The 22,966-nt window shown below is 41.9% G+C and overlaps 1 protein-coding gene across 6 annotated transcripts in view; it reads right to left on the reverse strand.

Annotated features, from left to right (window-relative positions):
• Positions 1-22,966, reverse strand: part of KAT6B (lysine acetyltransferase 6B) — a 97,544-nt gene that overhangs the window by 66,375 nt on the left and 8,203 nt on the right. For all 6 annotated transcript variants that reach the window (XM_081956499.1, XM_081956501.1, XM_081956503.1 and 3 more), the window contains exon 4: positions 2,292-2,400. In XM_081956499.1, the coding sequence (XP_081812625.1) occupies positions 2,292-2,400 (109 nt within the window). The remainder of the gene's footprint in view (positions 1-2,291; positions 2,401-22,966) is intronic.

Genomic DNA, 22,966 nt, shown 5'->3' on the forward strand with positions numbered 1-22,966 from the left:
TGTCGCCCGGCACCTGCGGCTTTGCCGGTTTGTCTTCCGGGTTTATGGTGCGCATAACGATCAGTGTCCTTCGTGCACACAGCAGTGATAGTTGGGTGCGCAAGCATGCCAGAACCCAGAAGTTTGGCTTTTACGGAGCGCAGTCCCTTCACACGTGCGGCATGCGTGCCAGCCAGCTGTTCGTTGGGTGCGCAGCCACGCTAGAACTCGGAAGTTTGGCTTTTCTGGAGTGTGACCCTACAAGCGTGTGCATGTGTGACATTTCCACGCGACCTTTTCAGCACTTGGTGCCGAAAAGCTTCGCCATCACTGCCCTAGCTGCTTTCCCCTGGGAAGTAAAGAAATAAAAACGATATCACTATATATTGCCTGACAAGCCCATCCCCAAATGTAGTTGTTCAGTGCAAAAACAAGAAGAAAATAACTTGACATGTGTTGGTGGGGATAATCCTATTAACAACACAGTAAATATAATTTATTTGATGACTTCTAAATTAAACCTGTTCATTTCTTAGACTGCAGTGCCTGCAATGCAACTAAAGACCCTCAACTTGAAAAAATTGTTAAGCAACCTGCCTCAGTCAATCAATGCACAGGAAGCACAAGGCGTGGCTTCTCTTCAGAAATACTTCATTTTAAGATAGTTGGTGCCTTGTCATTCCGTTCCAAAAAAACCAGGGACTTCTGCCATGCAACCAGAATTTTGCATTGCATTTCTGTTCTTGTTGCGCTTTTGTCTTCTCCAAGGTTTAAATTATACAGCAGGGCAGTTCCCCCGCAAATTGTAGATTATGTCGAACGCTCCTATCTTCCTCACCTCCCATAGGCTGGTCCTGCTGGGTCCTTCATCCATGGGGACCATCAAACCCGCATCCACCAGCCCCCATCTCCGCAGCTCCTCACACATGGAGACATGCCGTCTGGGAAGTGGTCGTACTCGGTTGGATGAAGTGGCGGGAGAGGGGGGCTGTGCTGGCTTGTTCCAAGGCCAGGAAGGGATTCCGGCTTTCCAGTGGAGGGAGGTGGCATTTCCCACCCAACTTTCTCTCCCTGTCCAAGGCAGCAGAACTGGATCGTCAGTGGGGATGTCTCGCCACCCCGACGGGGATCAGATGGGTGGGCAGGGAAGCGCAAGGACCCACGAAATCTGGAACTGGCACATGTGCACCAGGCAGCTAGTCTTTGTGCACGCATGCGTGCCAGAAACCGGCAGACTACATGGCTGCTGCGCATGCACACACCGAAAACAAGATGATCACCTAGTTTTCAGTGTGTGCACACACACGCACCCATATTGGCACGTGGGGCCAAAAATGTTTGTGCGCGCTCCTGTTTTGGCACTCAGTGCCACAAAGGTTCGCCAACACCGCAATAACCCATTTCTTAGCCTTGAACGCACCACGAAGTTTTCATCACATTCAACTCACATGGCTACTCCACTACTTGTATCAGGTTAGATGGGTGCTGTGACCCGCCAGCAGCCAACGGAGCTAGCAGCAGATTCGGACAGTGAGGAGGTTGTGGAGGAACATGGGCCAGTCCTGGAGTCGGGGAAGGCTCTGACGAGAGCTCTGTGTCGGAGGCAGAGAGGAGGCCAGGGCCATCTGACAGTTATCAGCTGCCTTCGGAGTCAGACATCGGTGAGGTAGATGAACAGCTGAAGCCTGTTCCCAGTGTGCGCATGCGCAGAGTTGCCAGAGGAAGGGAACAGCTGAAGAACAGGGGTCAACTTGGAAGTAAGGCCACAGTTGGACAATGAATGACCCCTCCCAGAGGAAATAAAAGAGGAGCGAAAGGGGAGTGGTGTTTGCAGGAGACAATTAGTTTACTTAATTGGTTTGTGACTCTCTAAGACTCCTTGCCAGGTTTTGCAGGTATCGGCCTGTCAGCTCTCTAAGCTAGATAAGGTCTGTGACTGTAAATCCCCCTTGAAAGATTTTGCTGGATGCGAATGAGAAGAATTCACAGTAAATTAATAAAAGGGGTTTTGTTGGGACAAGGAGTTTGCTTCATGCTCTTGGGAAGCCTCGGTCAGAACAGTGGGTAGCTGCCAATGACACAGTCAACTCTTTATCTTTAAAAGATTGAAATGAAAAGCAGACATTCCAAAATGCTACCGTTTTTGTTCTGTGGATGGAAAGAACTTCAGAGAGAATTACACTCCTGGAAGAAAGCTTTCTAACTCACACCCTCCTGGGAATGTAGTTCTCCATCCATTGACGGAGCACCTCCGTTTGCAAATATAAAAACATGGTTTGACAATTCTCATTTGGCCAGACTGAATGACTTACCGCTGCTACCACAGTCTGCGCAGGAGAGAAGTTCTTCTGGCTTTTTCTCACGGTTTGATTCTTTTGTTCCCAAACAGAAGCTACATATGGGAATGGGATCAGCCCGGGGCTATGGAAAGAATGGTAAAATTAATAGTTAGTTCTCTTTCAAAGAATGTTTTCTTTTTTTCTTGGCCTCAGTGTATTAAGATGTTGGTCTGGATGCCGTTTTTATTAGCAGAAACTAACATTTTCCCTTTTATACCTTGTTTCCCCGAAAATAAGACCTCCCCGGATAATAAGCCCAATCGAGCTTTTGAGCACATGCGCTAAAATAAGCCCTCCTCCGAAAATAAGCTCTCCCCGAAAATATTGCAATACAGCAGCAGCCATGAGATGATCACGCTCGCCGCCTTCTGCACCTCAAAAATAATAAGACCTCCCCGAAAATAAGGCCAAGTGCTTATTTTGGGGGTCAAAAGAAACACGATAATTTTGTAAGTTTAAATACTTTAATTCTTGTTTCCAGGACATTATTATTCCTAACAACTAGAAATAAATTTGCCAAAATTTAGAATTATCTTTTGTATGATCTAGACCTCATGGGTCTTAGGAAACAGGATTAGGTATTCCCAGCTTTTGAAAGGAAGTATCTTAGATGCATGAAAAACCAGCTCCACTCTTCCGCAACTAAAACAGAAAATCAATGAATAAGAAAACTTCATGGTTATCAAGAGCTACAGATGAAACACTCAACTTCTATCCTACCCAGACTCACTAGAATAGGTACAGGCATTAATGCTGGAGTGTGTATAGGTCACAATTCAACATACACTTACCTGGGAGTGAATCTTATTTGAATCACTGGAGTTAACACTCTTGAAATTAGTTCAAAGTTGTGTTTGGGAACAAGAAGAATTTGAAACATTTGAACTTTGCCAAAGCCTGAATTGTATGAAATAATCTACATTCAAATTGTGTGGATACATTCAATTTTTCAGTTCAATTTTTTCTATACAGAACTCCTCGCCTCTAAAGGAAAGGCCACAATTGTCTTAATTTTCATATACTCACATAAATATTTACAATTTTATATATGAAATGCTCTTAAACTCACTTAACAACGCTCTTGCTTAACCAAAATGTTGGCTCAGAAACTCTGGCATCTGAAGCACGCAAGTCTTAAAGCTGTCAAGTTACAAGACCCTTGCACCCCTAACACTTTAGAAAAAAAAACCCAGGGATGTTCAAACTTGACAACTTTAAGACTTTAAGGTTTAGATAGGACTCTTAGAGACGGGCATGGCGATTGGTGAACCAGCCAACCAGTGAGCGGTGGGCGTGGAAAGAAAGAAAGAAAGAAAGAAAGAAAGAAAGAAAGAAAGAAAGAAAGAAAGAAAGAAAGAGCAACACAATATATGAAGCCAAGCAATATAACTTGCTCAACTAATCATGCATAAGCACAGCATAAAAAAACATGGCATATATATATATATATATATATATATATATATATATATATATATATATATATATATATATATATATATATATATATATATATATATATATATATATATATATATATATATATATATATATATATATAAATCCATATCACCTTTTTTAAAATACTTGTATGGAATAGTGGAAAATTGCAGTGCAGTTCAACTAAGAATTACTACAGGTATCTAACAGTGCAAAATCCCCATTTTCCATATTTGGGATTTTGTGCTAAAGTGTAAGCATTATATGATCCTTTAATGAAAATGAAACCAGAAAGGAAAAACCTCTCCAAGCAATTTTTTTAAAAAATGTCAAAAATTATACAGTTGCAGTTTCAATACTGATGATATTATGAAATTACTCATTCAACTATGTAAGGGAGATGTCTCTAAACTTGGCAACTTTAAGACTTGTGAATTTCAGCTCCCAGAATTCCCCAGCTGGCTGGCTGGGAAATTCTGGGAGTTGAAGTCCACAAGTCTTAAAAGTTGCCAAGGGTGGACACCCCTGATGTAAACTCTGAGTTATAAATAAAGAACATTATCCGTGGAACAAATGTAGACCTGGCTCTGGGAAGGAGAAAAGAGGCAAGGAACTGTTAAGAGAGAATAGATTACTTAGTCCTGAGAACAAGGAAAGAATAAGAGAACGAGAAACCGAGAGGGGGAGAGGGAGAGGGAGGGGGAGGGGGAAGGGGGACAGGGAAGTGGAGGGGGACGGCAGAGCGGGGAGCAAGAGAGAGAGAGAGGAGAAAGAGGGAAGAAGAGAGAGAATGAAAAGGGGAGAGAGGGGGGAGGGGGAGAGAGGGAGAGGGAGGGAGAATGATAGGGGGAAGGAAGGGGAGGGAGGGAGGGAGAGAGTGGGGAAGAGAGAGGGAGGGAGGGAGAATGAATGAGAGGGGGAGAGAGGGAGCGAAGGGGGGAGGGAGATAAGGGGAGGGAGGAGGAGAGAGAGAGAGAGCCTCAAAATAATCCTGCCTTTATCTTGTTTGGTATAAATTGCACTAAAGAAACTCTGATAGGCTATGGTCCTGTTTCTTGTTCCAAGCCTACCTCAAAAGGCTGACAGTTTTGAAAATAACTTTTGCATAGTTTCATAACTAGCTCCAGTATGTCTATATTAGACAATACGCTATTAGTCCACTAGGAAGTCTAATTTATAGTGGAATTAAAATGTCACAACTCAGTAATAAAATATAATCATTATGGGCTGCCAAAGCCAAACAGGATTTTTAAACTTTGGATCATGTGAGTTAAAAGTTGCTCTTTTTTACACATGTTCTAAGAAGTTCTGAATTTTCCTGTTTTCAAGACATGTTATTATCCTAATGCTTTAGTAGGACCTCTTACTAAATTTTAAAAGGCTGTTCCAAAAAATCCGTAAAAGTTAGAGTAAAAACAAACAAACCAATACTATGATACAGGCAATCATCTTATTTTGGATCATTAGTTAATAAAAAATTGAAAATACAGACAACATTATTAGGTTCACAGCATCTCACAAAACCATACAGTTCAAATAATACTGCAATTGCAGTGCTACCTTAAAACACAGTAATCAGGAAATTACTGTATATCTCAAAAAACTTCTTAAAAGTCCCTTATTCACCATTTATTAATGTACTATTTCAATTGAATTCATTTGAAACTATTAAAAGTAATTTATGGAACACTACGTTCTAAAGAAGATTTCAAGAAGACTCACAGTTACAGTTGGAAAATTCTCTAGAGTAACTAGATTGGATTAAAAACTTTAATATGCAGCCACATATATTAAACAGATGACACAAAGAAAATGCTTTGATAGGTTATGATAATTATTCATGAACATAAGGTATTAACTATTACTACCTAATTTTACAGATTTATTTCAAGCCTCTGCCACGGATAGCAATTTATTCCAGGTATAAATCTGCACCAAAAGATACTATCAAAAATAGGGAATAGAGGCATCTGGTACAAGCCATGAGGATGTCATCTACATCTTGACATTATATTATATAATTTGCATCATTTTCCTTCCCTGACAGGTTAAGTACTAAAAGGAAGAGTGTTGTGGTCCGCCAGCGGCCAGCACAGCTGATAGCAGATTTGGACAGTGAGGAGGTTGGGGAGGAACATGGGCCACTCTTGGAATCTGGCGAAGGCTCTGATGGGGGCTCTGTGTTGAAAGCAGAGTTGGGGCCAGGGCCGTCTAACAGTCATCAGCTGCCTTCGGAGTCAGACATCAGAAGAACAGCTGGAGCTTGTTCCCAGTGTGCGCATGCACAGAGTTGCCAGACGAAGGAGAGAGAGAGAGAGAGAGAGAGAGAGAGAGAGAGAGAGAGGGAGGAGGAGAGGAGGGAGGGAGGGAGGAGAGAGAGAGAGAGAGAGAGAGAGAGAGAGAGAGAGAGAGAGAGAGAGAGAGAGAGAGAGAGAGAGAGAGAGAGAGAGAGAGAGACTGTATACCATTGTCTGGAACGGTAGAGGATCTCCTGCTTGAGGAGAGGGCTGGACTAGAAGACCTCCAAGGTCCCTTCCAACTCTGTTATTCTGTTCTGTTATGTCAACCTGTTCAGAGATTCTGAGGAGGCTATCAAGAGTGCAGAGAAGACCGACAAAGATAATTAAGGGAAAGGAGACCAAAACATATGAAAAACAGTTGCAGGAATTGGGTTTGTCTAGTCTAGTGAAACGAAGGAGTAGGGAAGACAAGATATCAGCCTTCCAATATTTGAAGGGTTGCCGCAAAGAAGAGGGGAGCAACCTATTCCCCAAAGCACCTGAAGGCAGGTCAAGAAGCAATGGATGGAGACTAAAGAAGGAAAGAAGCAACCTGGAACTAAGGAACAATTTTCTGACAATGAAAACGATTCATCCTTGCTACGGCATGCCTTCAGAGGTTGTGAGTGATTCACCACTGGAGGCTTTTAAGAAGAGACTGGACAGCCACTGGTCTGGAATGGTATAGCAGAGGGTTGGACTAGAAGACCTCTAAGCTCCCTCACAAGTCTGAGTGTAGCTTGACTTGAATGGGGATTCAAAAATATAATTATCAAATTTGCAGATGACAAAGATGGGGAGGAACACAATAGAGTGTTTCGTATCTAAAGAGTTATAATACAGGTGATGGGCTGGATTTGGTCACTGATTTGCAGTGCTAAGGCGAAAGGAAAGACAAAAGAAAATAAAACAATGGTTTTTATTGGGAATCAAATTATTGATATCAGGAGGAATTTCCTAATGGTAAGAGCTCTACAAAATGGAACAGACACCTTTGGAAATTCTGCTGGAAGTATTTAGGCAGGGATGCAGCAGTATTGCAGATTCCAACACAGGGGAAGGGTGGGGGTTGTCTAGATGATCTCTAAAGTCCCTTACATTCTATAATATTTCCGCTAACCTGCTGAATACCACCTCTGGAAAATTCTTAATATAGCATTTAGCTGCCTTGCCATTTTTATCATGCTTATCCAACTCTTAAACCATTTTTATTTTACCCTATTGCTTGGTTTATGCATTTATAAAAAGGTGTGTAAATTCCTTGTCCAGGTCAATGAACATGCCTCGGGAAGACAAGATAGTTGCTACCAATAGTACTTTCACCAACACTTTAACTGTAATTAATTACAACTATTTAAGCAAGGTCAAGCACTCAGCATTTAATCTGGTAAGTTTTTTTTTAAATATAATACTGTTAGGTCACCTTAAAACAAGCCAGCAGAGAGGCCTGGAATCTGTTTAATATTTAAACAGAGTCACTCACATCTGTTTTCATCCAAGAGCAAAGTTATTGTACATCACTTGAAGCAGCTCATTAATATCCCCTCCGCATCTTTCAGAGGTTATAGGAATGCCAATAATTTCAGAAGCATCTGTCATAAGATCTAAACTGCACAGCTAGACATGCATACTTCTTTCCTTTATTGACTCATGAAATAATCGACCTTATTTAATCTGAGCTGAAAGAATGGAACTTTAAATGAAAATAACCAATTACTTTTGATATCAGCCTATGTGCAGCATTCATCTCATCTCTTTAGGTGGCTCACTTGATAACAAGTGTCCCTCCCCCCCCCCAAAAAAAATGTTATCCGCTCTTAATTAAACTGAACAGCTGTCATGTTCAATTACAAATCTGTAGAGTTTTTCTCCTTTAACTTGAAATACATGGTTTTTAATTGAAGTTTGATCAAATATTTGAACACCAGGCATTTTAATGATTCTCTCATTGCATTAATGAAGAAGGCAAACTATACAACTGAAATGTAACATAGTATAAATAATAATGATAGCATTTGCATAAAGCTACTTTAGTTTTTATTCTTAATACGGTATTACCACTCACAATCAAAGCATCGGAGATATAATAAAATAAAAATCATAAAAATAGTAAACCAATTTGGGAGTATAAGGTCCAAGTACTGTATACATCAGCAGGCAACCAGTTTATTGTTAAATAATAAACTAAGCGGAATCAAACCTCATTAAGACCTAAATGGGAGACTATTAAGAACTGCAATGTCCCCATACACTCGCAGAGACTTCTTGCTTGTTATTTATTTGTTAATTAAAGCACTGAATATCCAGTGTGTGTTTATGACATTATGAAATGTTATACACAAATGCATAGTATTAAGCTGAATTCATGTCAGAATGTCCAATGATACAAACAATCCCACACCGGGTGGTTAGGTGTATGATTTTAACCCCCTGTGTTACTCTCGTTACAGGTCACAATCTTCTGCTGAAAGGGGGGCAGCCTGTCAGGCCAGGAAGCCATCTTTTACATTGGGCCTTCAAGCTTACCACATTTTCTGCTGTGGGAAAATGGGAGAAGGGATTATATGGAGTATGCGGCAGGGGTGAAATCCAGCAGGTTCTGACAGGTTCTGGAGAATGGGTAGTGGAAATTTTGAGTAATTTGGAGAACTGGTAGCGGAAATTTTGAGTAGTTCGGAGAACCGGCCAATGCCACCTCTGGCTGACCCAGAGTGAGGTGGGAATGGAGATTTTGCAATATCCTTCCCCTGGAATGGGGTGGGAATGGAGATTTTGCAGTATTTCCCCTGCCATGTCCACCAAGCTATGCCCACCAAGCCACACCATGCCCACCAAGCCATGCCCACAGAACCAGTAGTCAAAAAAATAGAATTTTACCACTGGTATGGGAGATATATAGTCTAAAAAGCATTCCTTTCTCAAGAGAGTCAAGGACATCTTGCCCTACACCTGGAGTGGTGTAACTGGGAGGCATCTCCAGTTTTGGACAGTGCCTGATTGGACCATGTGATGGACATGTGGGTGTTGGGCAGGGATTTGGACTTTCACTTGGGTGGGAAAGCCTGGAAACTTTCAGATTCAGGTTTTCCCAGATGTGCCAATATGACATCTCTAATAAAATGGAACTTTGAGGAAACTCAAGCCTCAGAGTCTTCTTTCATTGGGGGTGTTACTTGGAACACTGACAATGCCTTGACAGCATAGTATATAATTGCAAGAAAACCAGAAGCCTTTCAAACATTGTAGGTGCATTATATTTTGTGTTACGCAGCTGCACAGAAGTTCCTTGAAAATTTAATAAGAACAGGTTGGTTATCAATCATCCTCATTCCTGGAGGATAAATCACAGAATTGCTAAGTACAATTTCTTTTCTACCAATGGGGTCAACAGGGAGAGAAAATGTTGCTCTACAGCAGGGGTCCTCAAACCTTTTAAACAGGGGGCCAATTCACGGTCTCTCAGACTGTTGAGGGGCCAGATGGGCTGGGTGGGCATGGCTGGGTGCTCATGTGTCTGAGTGGGTGTGGCCAATTTAGCAGTCCATTAAATAATACAAACAAATTAAACTTTCATTTGTTTTGCTCCTGGGGGTGTTTTATTTGCTTTTGTTTGCATGTTGCTCTTTTTACTTTTCTTTTTACTATATCGTTTTTTAAGTTGTTTAGAAGTCTAGTGGTCCACTTCAGGAAACTCAGTTTTGCAGTAATCCCTTTCAGCCCCAAGGAGCTTACAATAAACAAGTCTCTCTCAACCCCTGCCTCTCTGCCTCCCTCTCTTTCTCTCTCTGTATTTCTTTCTATCTCCTTTTCTCTCTCTCTCTCTCTCTCTCTCTCTCTCTCTGTCTCTGTCTCTCTGTCTCTCTCACCCTCCCTCCTTGCCTCTCTTTCTCTCGGTGTCTTTCTTTCTCTTTCTCTTTCTCTTTCCCTCTCTCTCTTTCTCTCTCTGTCTATCTGTCTGACTGTCTGTGTGTGTGTCTTATCTCCTTCTCTCTCTCTCTCTGTCTCTGTCTGTCTGTCTGTCTCTGTGTGTGTGTGTGTGTCTCCTGGTGGGGGAGGAACCCCTGAACTGGTGCTGGGTGGTGGGTATATGACGTCCGGAGGTTGACAAGTAGTGCGCCGAAAACCAGCTGACTGGTGGGGAGGCAGGGCAATCCCATGGTCTCCCCAAAAATAACACATCTCTTGTCGCTTGAAACTTGAAGACTAGTCTGGGTGGTGGGTGGCCCTCCTGCTCCAATCCAATCCTCCTGCAACACCTTGCTGGCTGTGCAGATGCCCCGGGAGGCCTCCGTGCGGCCCATTTTTGGCCTCCCCTGCCTCCAGAAGCACACTCCCAGCCAAAACATTGGCCTTTACCTTCCAGTTCCAGCCCTCGGGGCTCGCAAAGATAAGACTTGTGTTAGGGTGGGGGCAGGTGGATGGGAGGGGCAATGTGAGCAGGGCAGCCTTGTGGTCCCACCTGGGCAGGATTAATGGCTTTGGTGGGCCATATCTGGCCCATGGGCCGCAGTTTGAGGACCCCTGCTTTACAGCTTTGAAGATACATTAGGAGCATTAAATTAGAATATACACAATCCAACTATTTATTGAACTCATCAACCCAAAAGTCGTCATAAAAGAGGTCTAACAAATAATATACTTTAAAAAAATAGCATCAAGACAATGACTTTAAGTATGTGTTATATCACTCGCTTGGACATTGCAAGAAAGTTGAATGTAGATGTTATCACTACCTTTCCTGTTTAAGCACATCTCAAAGTTTATTCCAAAACAAACAAGTATCCTAAATAAAATCCTTTATGTAATTATTTTACTACCCTCTCTGACATTACAAATGTTATCTACACAATTGTCCAATATATGTTTGGTATTGTTCTTGCATACTAATAGGAGAAACATTACTCCTGCACCATTCTCCATTCAAATTGGAACAACATAAATATTTATATAGTAGTAATTCATTTCTATACCATTTTTCCTAAACCCGTTCAGGGATCCCCTGATCATTGTGCTCATCAAATCACATTTACATCTACCTGTCTTCTTCACTGAAGCATATTCCCCAAACTACTGCCTATTTAGCTGTTAAGTTTTTATGCATCTTCCAATGATTAATTCAATCACTGTCAGAAATGTCTGTTCTTTTTATCTGCAAAGGGCACAAGCGTTGGCAGGTGAGAAAAGTGGAACCTGCAATACTACATTTAAATCAATCCATCTATCCATCAATCAATATATTTTGGACATAAATTCCTCTCCACGTAATTATGTGTAGTTATGTAAATATTCCTCTCCACATGGTTTTGTCACCACTTTACAAAAAAGGTGTTGAAACTTTGGAAAAGTTGCGAAGAAGGACAACTAGGATGATTAAAGGTCTGGAGACTAAAACATATGAAGAACGGTTGCAGGAATTGGGTATGTCTAGTCTAGAGAAAAGAAGGACTGGGCAGGACATGATAGCAGTCTTCCAGTATTTGAGGGGTTGCTTCAAGAAGAGGGGAATCATCTTATTTTCAAAGCACCAGAAGGCAAAACAAGAAATAATTGAAGGAAACTAATTGAAGGAGAGAAGCAACTGTCAACTCCTAAAGTTGCCATGGTGAGGAAAGTGGGGGGGAGCGCATTCCACGCATACTTTCAGCTAGAGTCAGACCTCAGATTACTGTAGCAAGCTTGGGAGGGGTGCACCTCACTGGGGAATGTGATTTATGACATAGACTGAGGGGAGGGAAGGAACAGGGCTAAAGTTCAGCTATAATTCAAACGAAGCTCAGACCTGACTGCAAAAATGTCCTGCCTAATGGTGCTCCTAATAAATGACTAGTTTTGTTTTGAAACTTGGCTCGAGACTCGTGAATCAATTAGGGCATTTTTAGGAAACCTGACAGCAACCTGGAATTAAGGAGAAACTTCCTAACAGTGAGGACGATTAACCAGTGGAAGGGTTTGCTTTCAGAACTTGTCGATGCTCCATCACTGGAGAATTTTAAGAAGAGACTGGACAGCCACTTGTCTCAAATGGTATAGGACAGGGGTTGGCAACCTGCGGCTCTGGAGCCACATATGGCTCTTTTGATCCCTCGGCTGTGGCTCCTTGTCGCCGTTTGGCTCCACAATTGATAGGGCTTTCCGTTAGGACAGGTAGAGGAAAAAGGATGCTGCCTCTATGGTGAGGGAAAATCAGCTCCAGAATTGGAGGATCTTTGTGGTTCTTTGAGTGTTTAAGGTTGCCGACCCCTGGTATAGGATCTCCTGGTTGAGCAGTAGGTTGAACTAGAAGGCTTCAAAGGTCCCTTCCAGCTCTATTCTGTTGATTGATTGATCAATACTGCATTACCCAAAGGCCTATCGAAGATAGGAACAGATGAATCTACAACAACTCAAGCAAAGTCCTGATCTGATTTCTCCACGTTCTCCTAGTAGTTTTCTGTACCAAGAAGTCCAAGCAACTGATTTCTGAGCTGAGCCTACCTGTGTCAGGTGGACCAAGGGACTGGCATGCCAGAAAGAAGGCTGTTGGTGTCGCTTCCTCCACGGGAACATCAGTCCACATTTCATGGATAATAGCCAAGAAACCACAAACACCATCACATTCATTGCTTTCCTTTCTCTAAGCAATCCTGTCAAGCTTACTGGACTTTGTAAGGTTAATGCAGAGGAATGAAAGTTGTCTTTCCAAGCTGAAGAGCCACCTGCCCAGAAAGGCAGGTGGGCTTCTTTTGATGCAAAAAGAACATCAGAAGAACTGGTGCCAATATTTAAATTTAAGTTTTTAAGTGTACGTTTACTTTACTGTCGTTGCACCTCGTACAACGAAATTAAATGCCCTCTTCAGTGTACATCATGCATAAGAAAACTATAAAAAATAAATAAAACACAAATGCACATCCTTCACATTCTATACAATTGAACTGAAAACCCCTGATATTGCATTAATATTGCACCATACATTAGAATTCAATATAGTTACTGCCCTGGGATAGAAGCTGTTTTTCAGCCTATTAATCCTTGTTTTTATTGTCCTGTACCGGCTGCCAGATGGTAATAGTTCAAAAAAAAAAAGTGCCCAGGATGAGATGGATCTTTAAGAATGTTTTGAACTTTCTTAAGGCAGCAAGAGCTATAAAGCTCTTCCAAGGAGGGGAGAGGGCAACCCGTGATCCTCTGGGCAACTATGTTGACCCTCTGGAGTGCTCTCCTATCTGCCACTGTGCAATTGGCAAACCATAGACAGGTGCAGAAAGTTAAAATGCTCTCTATGGTGCAGAGGTAGAAGGTCACCAGGAGTTTTTCATTCAGTTGTTGTTTCTTAAGAAGTCTCAGGTAGTATAATCTTTGCTGGGTCTTTTTGACCAGGGCTGCAATGTGAGTTGCCCCAGGTCAGGTAATCTTTTAGGATAACACCCAAAAACTTAAAATATGTGCTTAATTATAGCACCGGATTTTTTAAAATGGAATGTTACCCCAAATCTAAGTAATGCTAGGTAAAATTAGACACATGAAACCATTAGCCAAAGTTAATTCTGGACAATGCTACCTGCTTTTGAACTTAGAACGTAGTTCTTACTCAGATCAGAATCGATTTCTGGAAGATATTCCCAATTCTGAACCTAGATATTTTCTTTTCACAGATTTAAAATGAGGTCCTTGTTCTCTGTATTCATTCACATGCATGCTTATTTATTTTACTTGGTGCATGTCTTTTAAAAATATTAGGGATCCCCCCCCCCCAGAGAAAGAAGTGAGAAGATTTTATAATAAATGGGAGAATGTCACGCCTTCACTTTCTTCTGATAGTTTTTTAGGCATTTATCTTTCTATATTATGCAGATGGCTCTGCAGATATCTTTAGTGATATCACAGAATAATGAAATGTTGTTTTTCTATTCAGCTAATGAGAGAATATTCTTGCCTCTCAAACAGTGGTGGGTTCCCGTTGCAACCGGTACGCTGCAACAGGGCCGCACGTCCACCACATGCACAGCGCACGCATGCATACCCACCGCCCACGACGCTCCAGCTGCTCAGCAGAGCATTGCACAGGTGCCATATGCCCCATGTGCATACGCCATTGCCCCGGTCGGCTCAAATAGCGATAAGGAGAGCGGGCGAGCGGGTGGTCCCTCCGGAGCATCATACCAGAACAGTACCTGGTGCTCCCAGCAGGCACCGGAGCGTATCGGTCGTATCCCACCACTGCTCTCAAAGCAATCCACTCCATTCCGTTGTTCTTTAAAATAAATAATATACCAACAATCCTAGAATCACAGTAATCAGTTTTAAAATGATCTACATAATCTACATCATTGAGTATAAGTGATAAACCTTAAAATGTTTCGCCCCGCAGCCAAGACAAGCTGGATTTCAAACACACTGTACGGTAATTGGATTTGAGCGGAAAAATTACTGAGAGCATCACACTGAGTGGTAAAGAGATCTTCCAGCAATAGCTTTGGAGGAAAAGCACTATTTACCTTCCAGGATCAGAAATTAATACACTTAGCCCTTGTGATAACAATCTATATGAACAGATGCATCAATTTGGCTTTTCTGCCAATGACAACTAATTGCCATCACTAACTGATACAAGAGATTTTCTCAATGCATTCTTGCAAGAATTAAATTATCCTAATTTAATACACACAGAGAGATACTTTATGTTCTAAAAGCATGAATCAAAATTATGACTCCTTCATAGCATAGAACAATGAATGTTTTACAATGCATCCATCCAGTGGTGGGATTCAAATAATTTAACAACTAGTTCTCTGCCGTAATGATCAGCTGGGTAGGCAGGGCTCAGTGGTCATGGGACTGGGTGGGCGTGGCCAACTCAACGTCACTCAGGTCAATGGGCGCTTCGCCTTAGCTGTTATAATATAATAATGGTTAACGCGAGAGGCAGTTTCTGTAAGCAGGGCAATAAAGATTAGGCTAGAAGCAACACCAGAATGTTTCCTTCCTGCCTTCCTTACAGGATTATCCCTGTAAAGTGGGGTAAAAACAAAAGAAGATTTCTTCCAACAACCGGCTCTCCAAACTGCTTAGAAAGTTAACAACCGGTTCTCCCAAATAGGTGCGAACTGGCTGAATCCCACCACTGCAGCCATCTTTTTAAAATAAATTTTAAAAAACCAGAGTGTTGTAAAATTATGTTCACAAATCTGTCATGTAGGAAGGAAAAGGGGCAAAAAATTGGATGCTAGAAGTTGGGGAAAGGTACATTTTAAAGACACCAAAGTCCAAATAAATAATTGCTAAAAAAAAAAACAGGCAAGGAAAAAAACAATGCTGGCTACGAAGAGAGAGGGCAAATTAAGAAGAAGAAAAAAGGAGAAAACAACTAACGAAGAAAGGACACAGAAGATGGCCCCACCCCTCTAACTAAGTTGAAAGCGATTCGTACATGGAAGGGAGACCTCCATCAATGGTTGTATACTAGGCTAGGAAATGCAAACATCCTCTGGAAGAGGGGAAGCCATTCCAATATTGTGGCCAATCAGACTTCATGACCAGGAATCAAGCTTAACTCAAAGAAGGATAGCATCTCAAAGGTGGTTTGTTTCTCCCCTGAGAGGGGGGTAGAGGAGGAGGAGGAAGAAGAAGAAGAATAGAAGAAGCAGAAGCAGAAAAGGGGAGGAGGGGGGAAGAAGAAGAAGAAGAAGAAGAAGAAGAAGAAGAAGAAGAAGAAGAAGAAGAAGAAGAAGAAGAAGAAGAAGAAGAAGAAGAAGAAGAAGAAGAAGAAGAAGAAGCAGAAAAGGGGAAGAAGAAGAAGAAGAAGAAGAAGAAGAAGAAGAAGAAGAAGAAGAAGAAGAAGAAGAAGAAGAAGAGAAGCAGAAGCAGAAAAGGGGAAGAAGAAAAAGAAAAAGAAGAAGAAGAAGAAGAAGAAGAAGAAGAAGAAGAAGAAGAAGAAGAAGAAGAAGAAGAAGAAGAAGAAGAAGAAGAAGAAGAAGGGTCCCAATATGTATGAGGTAGGACTAATATTTCAATACCATTTTCATCAGCACAGGTTCTCCTCAGGGCTGTGTCCCAAGTCTACATGGGTCCCTGTTGACCCATGACTGTTGTGCACGGTTTGCTACCCTGAAGTATGCAGATGATACAACAATTGTGGGCCTTATTCAGGATGACAACCAGGGTGCTTACAGGGAGGAGGTAGAGGGTTTGGAGGACTGGTGTAAAAAGGTCAGCTTGGTTCCAAATGTAGGAAAGACCCCCCAAAAAAATGAATACAGTGAAAGAGAAAAAGGGAACGTGTTAAGTGGAAATTGAATCATATCTCTGACCTAAAACACACTTGGAATGGGCTTTGGGAGGGACAACTGAATAAAAGACTTAGATTCTTGGAAAAAAACAAAACATACAGATATGCAATCCAGGTTATTTATTATGGCATCCAAACATTCAAAAGCAGGGCATGCCTTGGACAGAGTAAGAGTGAATTATAAGCACACAAGATCAACTCAACAGTTGGCCTGCTCCACTGGGTAAAAGTTACACCTGGCTCAGAGGAAGCGTTTCCCTTTTATCAACAGCTAAAGATATTTTATGGGAGGCAGTGGCTCAGTGGCTAAGACGCTGAGCTTGTCGATCACAAAGGTTGATAGTTCGGCGGTTTGAATCCCTAGTGCTGCATAACGGAGTGAGCTCCCGTTACTTGTCCCAGCTTCTGCCAACCTAGCATTTTGAAAGCATGTAAAAAGTGCAAGTAGAAAAATAGGAACCATCTTTGTTGAGAAGGTAACAGCGTTCCATGCGCCTTCGGCGTTTAGTCATACCAGCCACATGACCATGGAGACATCTTCGGACAGTGCTGGCTCTTTGGCTTTGAAACAGAGATGAGCCCCACTCCCTAGAGTCGGGAATGACTAGCACATATGTGAGACAGGAACCTTTACCTTTACCTTTAAAGATATTTTTCCACCACTGCATTGGAAAATGTATGGAAATCAATGTGTAAACTTCACCAGTTATTAGAATTAATTATTTGCAGGTTGTGTTTAATTGATTTTACATTTTTAATTTGTGATTATTTTTCATTAGAAGAGCCTAACTTCCAAGTGCTATTTTAAACTTTAATTCCACTCAATTATTTTATCTGCTCGAAGAGTGGATTAAAACAGGCACAGCCCAATGGATGTTCATACAATTTTTCCCCACTGGCTGGGCATGTAATTTTTTCCCACCTGCTAGCTTCTTAAAAATCCTTCAACTTTTAAAAAATCCTTAAAAATTCAACATGAAGTTTTTTAAAGGCTTCAAAAGCACCCTTGGTTTTCCATGCCTGGAAACAATTGTGATTCTGATAAAGCATCAAAATTGGTGGCTAGATTCTGCGCAGCAGCACTGATTCGTCGGAAACATGCGTTGGAAAAATGTCCATCTCATTCAGTTCCAAGTGGGGAGAAAGACACTGGAAATATGGAGGCTGATTGGAAATATGGTTTATTGGGGAACAGGATTACATGGGTTTGAAGTCCTGGGCAGCTGACCACATGGAGAGAAGAGTGAGTGTTATTTATAGCCTCTCTTGGTCCTTGTCCTTGAGCTTCCTGTTCCTGTGGCAATTCTATTCGTTGCTGTCAGACTTTGTAGGTTTTCTGAGTCAAGCTTGGTTGAAATTTGGGCTGATGCAATGCAGTTCCTATTGTGGCTGAATGGCTTTGCCCTGAAGGATAATCCCATCATCCTGGAGCTGAAGTCATTTTGTCTTGTAGATAGGCTGGCCCAGTCCTGCTGGAGCTATTAAGAAAGGTGGGGGGTGCTTTCCAAGAGCATGTTGCTCCTTTAGGGAAATATAATATTCCGCTTTTTATAATATTTCCCAAAATATTTCATTCTTCCAGGAAAGGGGTGGGTGCTAACTTTCTACACAGGTGTCTAATCCACCCACCCCTCTCCTAGAAAAATGAAATATCCTGGGAAATATTGAAACGGCAGAATATTATATTTCCCTGGATCAAAAATGGAGAAAACATGTTTTTAGGCAGGAAACAGACCCACTCTTAATAGCACCCACTTTTCTCAATGGGCCATTAAGGGCCCTGAGCTAGTCTACTTTACATAACAAAGATAGGCTTAACCTACAGAAACTCACCACATGGCATCTGGGAACTCAACCAAACTTGGACTCAAAACACAGCCTAGAGAGTTGCCCCTGCATGGCCCCATGGGAGTCTGACAACCAATCAGAATACATTTCTTACGCAGGAACAGGAAACAGAGAGATGGGGCTGAACAGAGAGTATTAAAAAAACGCAGCAAGCCCTTCCTTTTCTCTCTTTTCTTCTTCACCCAACATCTGGAAGCATGGGATCCCCCTTTTCTGTTCAGGACCTCAAACCACGTGGTCCTGACCACCATTAAACCATCTTTCCAAGCAGACTCCATGTTTCTAGTGTCTTTTTCCCCATTTGGAACTGAATCCAGAAGGACATTTCTTCCAACACACCATAGCTATTTTAAACAACAAATGTGGCTAACCCTTTGCACTGCTTATTCCTTTCGTTTTTAGTATTAAACAGGCACCACAGTTTATGGATTATGATTTTAGTATAGTTAGGCCATGTGTGATAAAAACAGACTGGATTTTATTCATAGATTTTATCTGTTATTTATTTTGTTATTCTAGAATTTTTAACTGCATATTTATTGAGTGTTGCTATTTGTTCTGGTCTCTGGTCTGTGACAGTAATAAAATTCTGTTAACTTAAAACGGTACTTAAACAGTACTTAAAATCAAGGACTATAACTTGGCAATGACAGCCAGCCAATCACACAACCCGAAATCAAACCCGGACTCAGCGAGGGATTTAAAGGCCATGGCTCCCCCAGGCAAGCACAATCCAAAGTGCACTGATGATGCCTCCTCGAATGGGGACAAAATGTTTGCGACCAAAATTGCCAAGCTCGGCGCTCAAACCCACAGCCTAAAACACAGAAATGTCCTTGAAAAAAAGAATAACGTATTTTTGGGAGTATAAGATGCACCGGAGTATAAGAAGCAGCAAGGTTTGAAGAGAAAATTTTTTTAAAAAGTTTTTGCACTTTGCAAACCTCCCAAAAACAGCCTGTTTTTCGTGAAAATGGACCCGTCTTTTTTCAAAAAAGGGCATGAATAGCCCTTAGAAGGCTTGTAGAGTGCTCTGGGGGGCAGGGGGGCAAAAACAAGCAAAAAATGGCCCATTTTTCACGAAAAAGAGCCCGTTTTCTGTCCCCCCCCCCCCAAAAGGGCATGGATAGCCTTTAGGAAGCTTATAGAGTACTGCTGGGGGCTGGCGGGGGGGGGGAGCAAAAAAACAGATTGTTTTTCGCTCATTTCTGCCCCCCCCCCGGCCCCCAGGAGCATTCTGGAAGCCTTCTAAAGGCTTTGCATGGTCATTTTGGTGAAGGGGGTGGAGTTTCGGGAGGCAAAAAATGCTGCATTCAGTGTATAAGACGCACACAGATTTTCAGCCTCTTTTTTGAGGGAAAAGGGTGCGTCTTATATTCCGAAAAATACAGTAAGTCATTACTCAAAACATGCCCAGGACTGTGTTTGTGTGCTACACAGTCACTGGGTGTTAGAATCACCAGCGCTTCTGCCAAAAGTCTCAATGGTTTGTATGTCACAAAAGCCAGTGTGATGTAGAAGATGCTAGACCAGAGGTCTCCAACCTTAGCAACTTTTAATACCAGCTGGCGGAGGAATTCTGGGAGTTGAAGTCCACAGGTGTTAAAGTTGCTAAGGTTGGAGACCCCTGTGCTAGACTAACCCTGGAGATATCCTCAGTCCCAGAAACCTAGTTGGTAATTTTGGATCAGATCCTCCTTTTGTTGGCATGAAAAAATATGAAGAGTGGAAGCACTACATAGGCTGTCTGATACTCCAGTATAAACAATGGAATCTACGTTTAATACATTGCAGGTAGTCCTCGACTTACAACAGTCCGCCTAATGACCGTTGGAAGGTACAACGGCACTGGAAAAAGTGACTTATGACCGTTTTTCACACTTACGACCGTGGCAGCCTCCCCAGGGTCGCAGGATTTGCATTCAGTTGCTTGACAGCCGTCTCATATTTATGACGGTCGCAGCATTCCCCGGGGGTCATATGATTCCCCTTTCGCGACCTTCCGACAAGCAAAGTCAATGGGGGAAACCTTCACGACCGTGTTACTAATTCAACAGCGGCAGCGATTCGCTTCACAAAGGTGGCAAGAAAAATTGTAAAATGGGGCAGAATCCATTTAACGAATTTCTCAGCAACATGTGGTCATAAGTCGAGGACTGTAAGGAATGTGGTGGCTCAGTGACTAAGATGCTGAGCTTGTCGATCAGAAAGGTCGAATCTCTAGCGCCGCATAACAGAGTGAGCTCCCATTACTTGTCCCAGCTTCTCCCAACCTAGCAGTTCAAAATAATGTAAAAATGCAAGTAGAAAAATAGGGACCACCTTTGGTGCAAAGGTAAGAACGCTCCATGCACCTTCGGCATTTAGTGATGCCAGCCACATGACCACAGAGACGTCTTCGGATAGCGCTGGCTCTTTGGCTTTGAAACGGAGATGAGCACCGCCCCCTAGAGTTGGGAACGACCAGCACATATGTGCGAGGGGAACCTTTACCTTTATCTAAGTTGAGGACTACCTGTACTACTGCAACATTTCTTATATGATAACTAACTTCTATTTCTACAGCAAATAATATTAGCATCTCTATTGTAATCACACAAGTGAGTGAGAATCCTAAATCCTTCCTTTTCTGTAAATATATGTGCAGTAAAATCATTCGAAGAAGCTGAGATGGCTCTCGTTTTTAGATCATCGTTTAAATGTAAGGTGTGATATTAAGGCATCTAGTGAAGTATGGTCAGGGCCTTATAAGGAGCCCTTCAGAAGGCAAAGCGATCCCCATTCTCATTTAGAATTTGCAGGCATCGCCAGTAAACGCACACAGGCTCTCACGACAAACCAATAAATCCAAATGTTAAATTGGCCCAAGAATTTTGCCGACGTTCCGAAGATCAAAGGCGGCGCTACGATTGTTTGATCTTGGGGAAGAGAAGCCAAGAGGATTTTGAGCCATGAAATTTCACTCTCAAATAAAGTTCCCAAGCAGTCAGCGTCAGAAGTGTGAGTGCTGCACTGACCTCCTCCCTCTCCCTTTTTATTAATTTAAAGCATTTCTACTTCAATAAGTGAATAAATATTCTTATATCCCTAACATTCCCTGTTCCGTTTTCAAAAGCCTGCTGGCGCAGGATGAAAACCATTCATTTTTCATCCTTATCTGCATTTGGGGAACGTATTAAAAAATAATCAAAACTAGGTAAAATCACACTTGCTGAACAATTTATTAAAAACCTTGTGACTGAACAACTGGCACGAACAACTACCATATTTTTCGGACGATAAGATGCACTTTTTTGTGTCCCAAAAGGGGGTGAAAATGTCTGTGTGTCTTATAGAGCGAATATTGCCAAAGTCCCGCCCACCCACCAGCCATTTTTTGGCCTCTGCATGCCCCGTTTTCAGGCCTATTTTTGGCTTTTTTGAGGCTTTTGGGGGCCCTTTTTTTGTGGAAAAAATGGGCCAAAAAAGTCTTGAAAGGGGGATAAGAAAAGCCTCGAAAATGGGCCGGAAAAAAGCCTCAAAAACGGGCCAAAAAAGCCCCCCAAATGGGCCAAAAAAGCATAGAAAAAGGGCTGAAAATGGTAGAAAAAAGGCTGGAAAAGGGTAGAAAAAAGCCCCCCCAAAAGGGCAGAAAATGGAGCGTGCGGAGTTCAAAATTTTTTTTTTATTCTTTCCTTTTCTAAATTTAGGTGCATCTTATAATCTGAAAAATATACGGTACATGTGGGGCTCACAGTCTGCATTTGTGGTGGAAACCATCCCTCCCCAAATTTGGAGATAACACTTTTTTTTGGGGGGGGGGTCAGTCGTTAAAGTATACAATGTTGTTAAGGATGCTGAAGGATTGGCTGGGGGGATAATACCCGGCAATAGGGAGGCAAGCGCAGATTTCAATTAATGAGTCAGAATTGAGTAGTCAATTTGAGGCGAATGGAGAAAAGCCATCTACGTATCCTGCGAAGAAATGGAATAAGAAAGCCATGATTCCGTTGATGGTAACAACTGGCAAGCAAGACAAAAGACCATGGAAGAGGTCCAATAATAATTTCCATTAAGCGTCTCTTCATGCACTGCAGCTTTACTCCAGTGCATACTTATCCACAGCAACCAAAATAGCAAATTTGACTGATAATAAAGAGATTCAGAATCCCATTAAATCTCACAGCGGGAAACATGTTTCATAGTGGAGAAAACAGGAAGAGGTGTTCTAGACCGATTGATCCTATATTCCTCAACATTTCAAAAGATAAAAATTGTATCATTTATTCTTAGATTTCTTAATACTAGTAATCCGAAGTTAAAATGCATTATCCTTTAAAAATTAATAATAATAATAATAATCAAATCTTCCCAGTCTGAATCTGAGTTCCAAATATCTCAGTCCACCATATCTGACTCTGCGAGCAGAAATGACACCGCATAATCATCAATACTTTTCACACTTATAGGCTTCTTCTCTCTTTCAGTTGCATTAGTTTGGATGCATAGTCCTCAAATCCACATGTTTTATTTTGGAAAAGGAGAATAAATATTAAAATATTTTTAAGCTCCCCAAGGACATGAGTTTTTAATATATCTTGAAACCACTAGGCCAGTGATGGCAAACCTTTTCGGCACTGAATGCCCAAACCAGAACGTGTGTGAATGCGCACGTCAGCCAGCTGGTCTTTGGATTTCCAGCACACACATGCATGGCAGCCAGCTGGTCTTCGTGCACACAGGAGCACTGAAAACCCGAAGGCTACCTGGCTAGCACACACATGCCTGTTGTTTGGCCATTTTTTCAGGCCTGGTTTTTTGGCTGTTTTTCAGAC

This window comes from Natrix helvetica (assembly GCF_964273705.1).
Source record: "Natrix helvetica genome assembly, chromosome: 5".
NCBI classification, from domain to species: Eukaryota; Metazoa; Chordata; class Lepidosauria; order Squamata; family Natricidae; genus Natrix; species Natrix helvetica.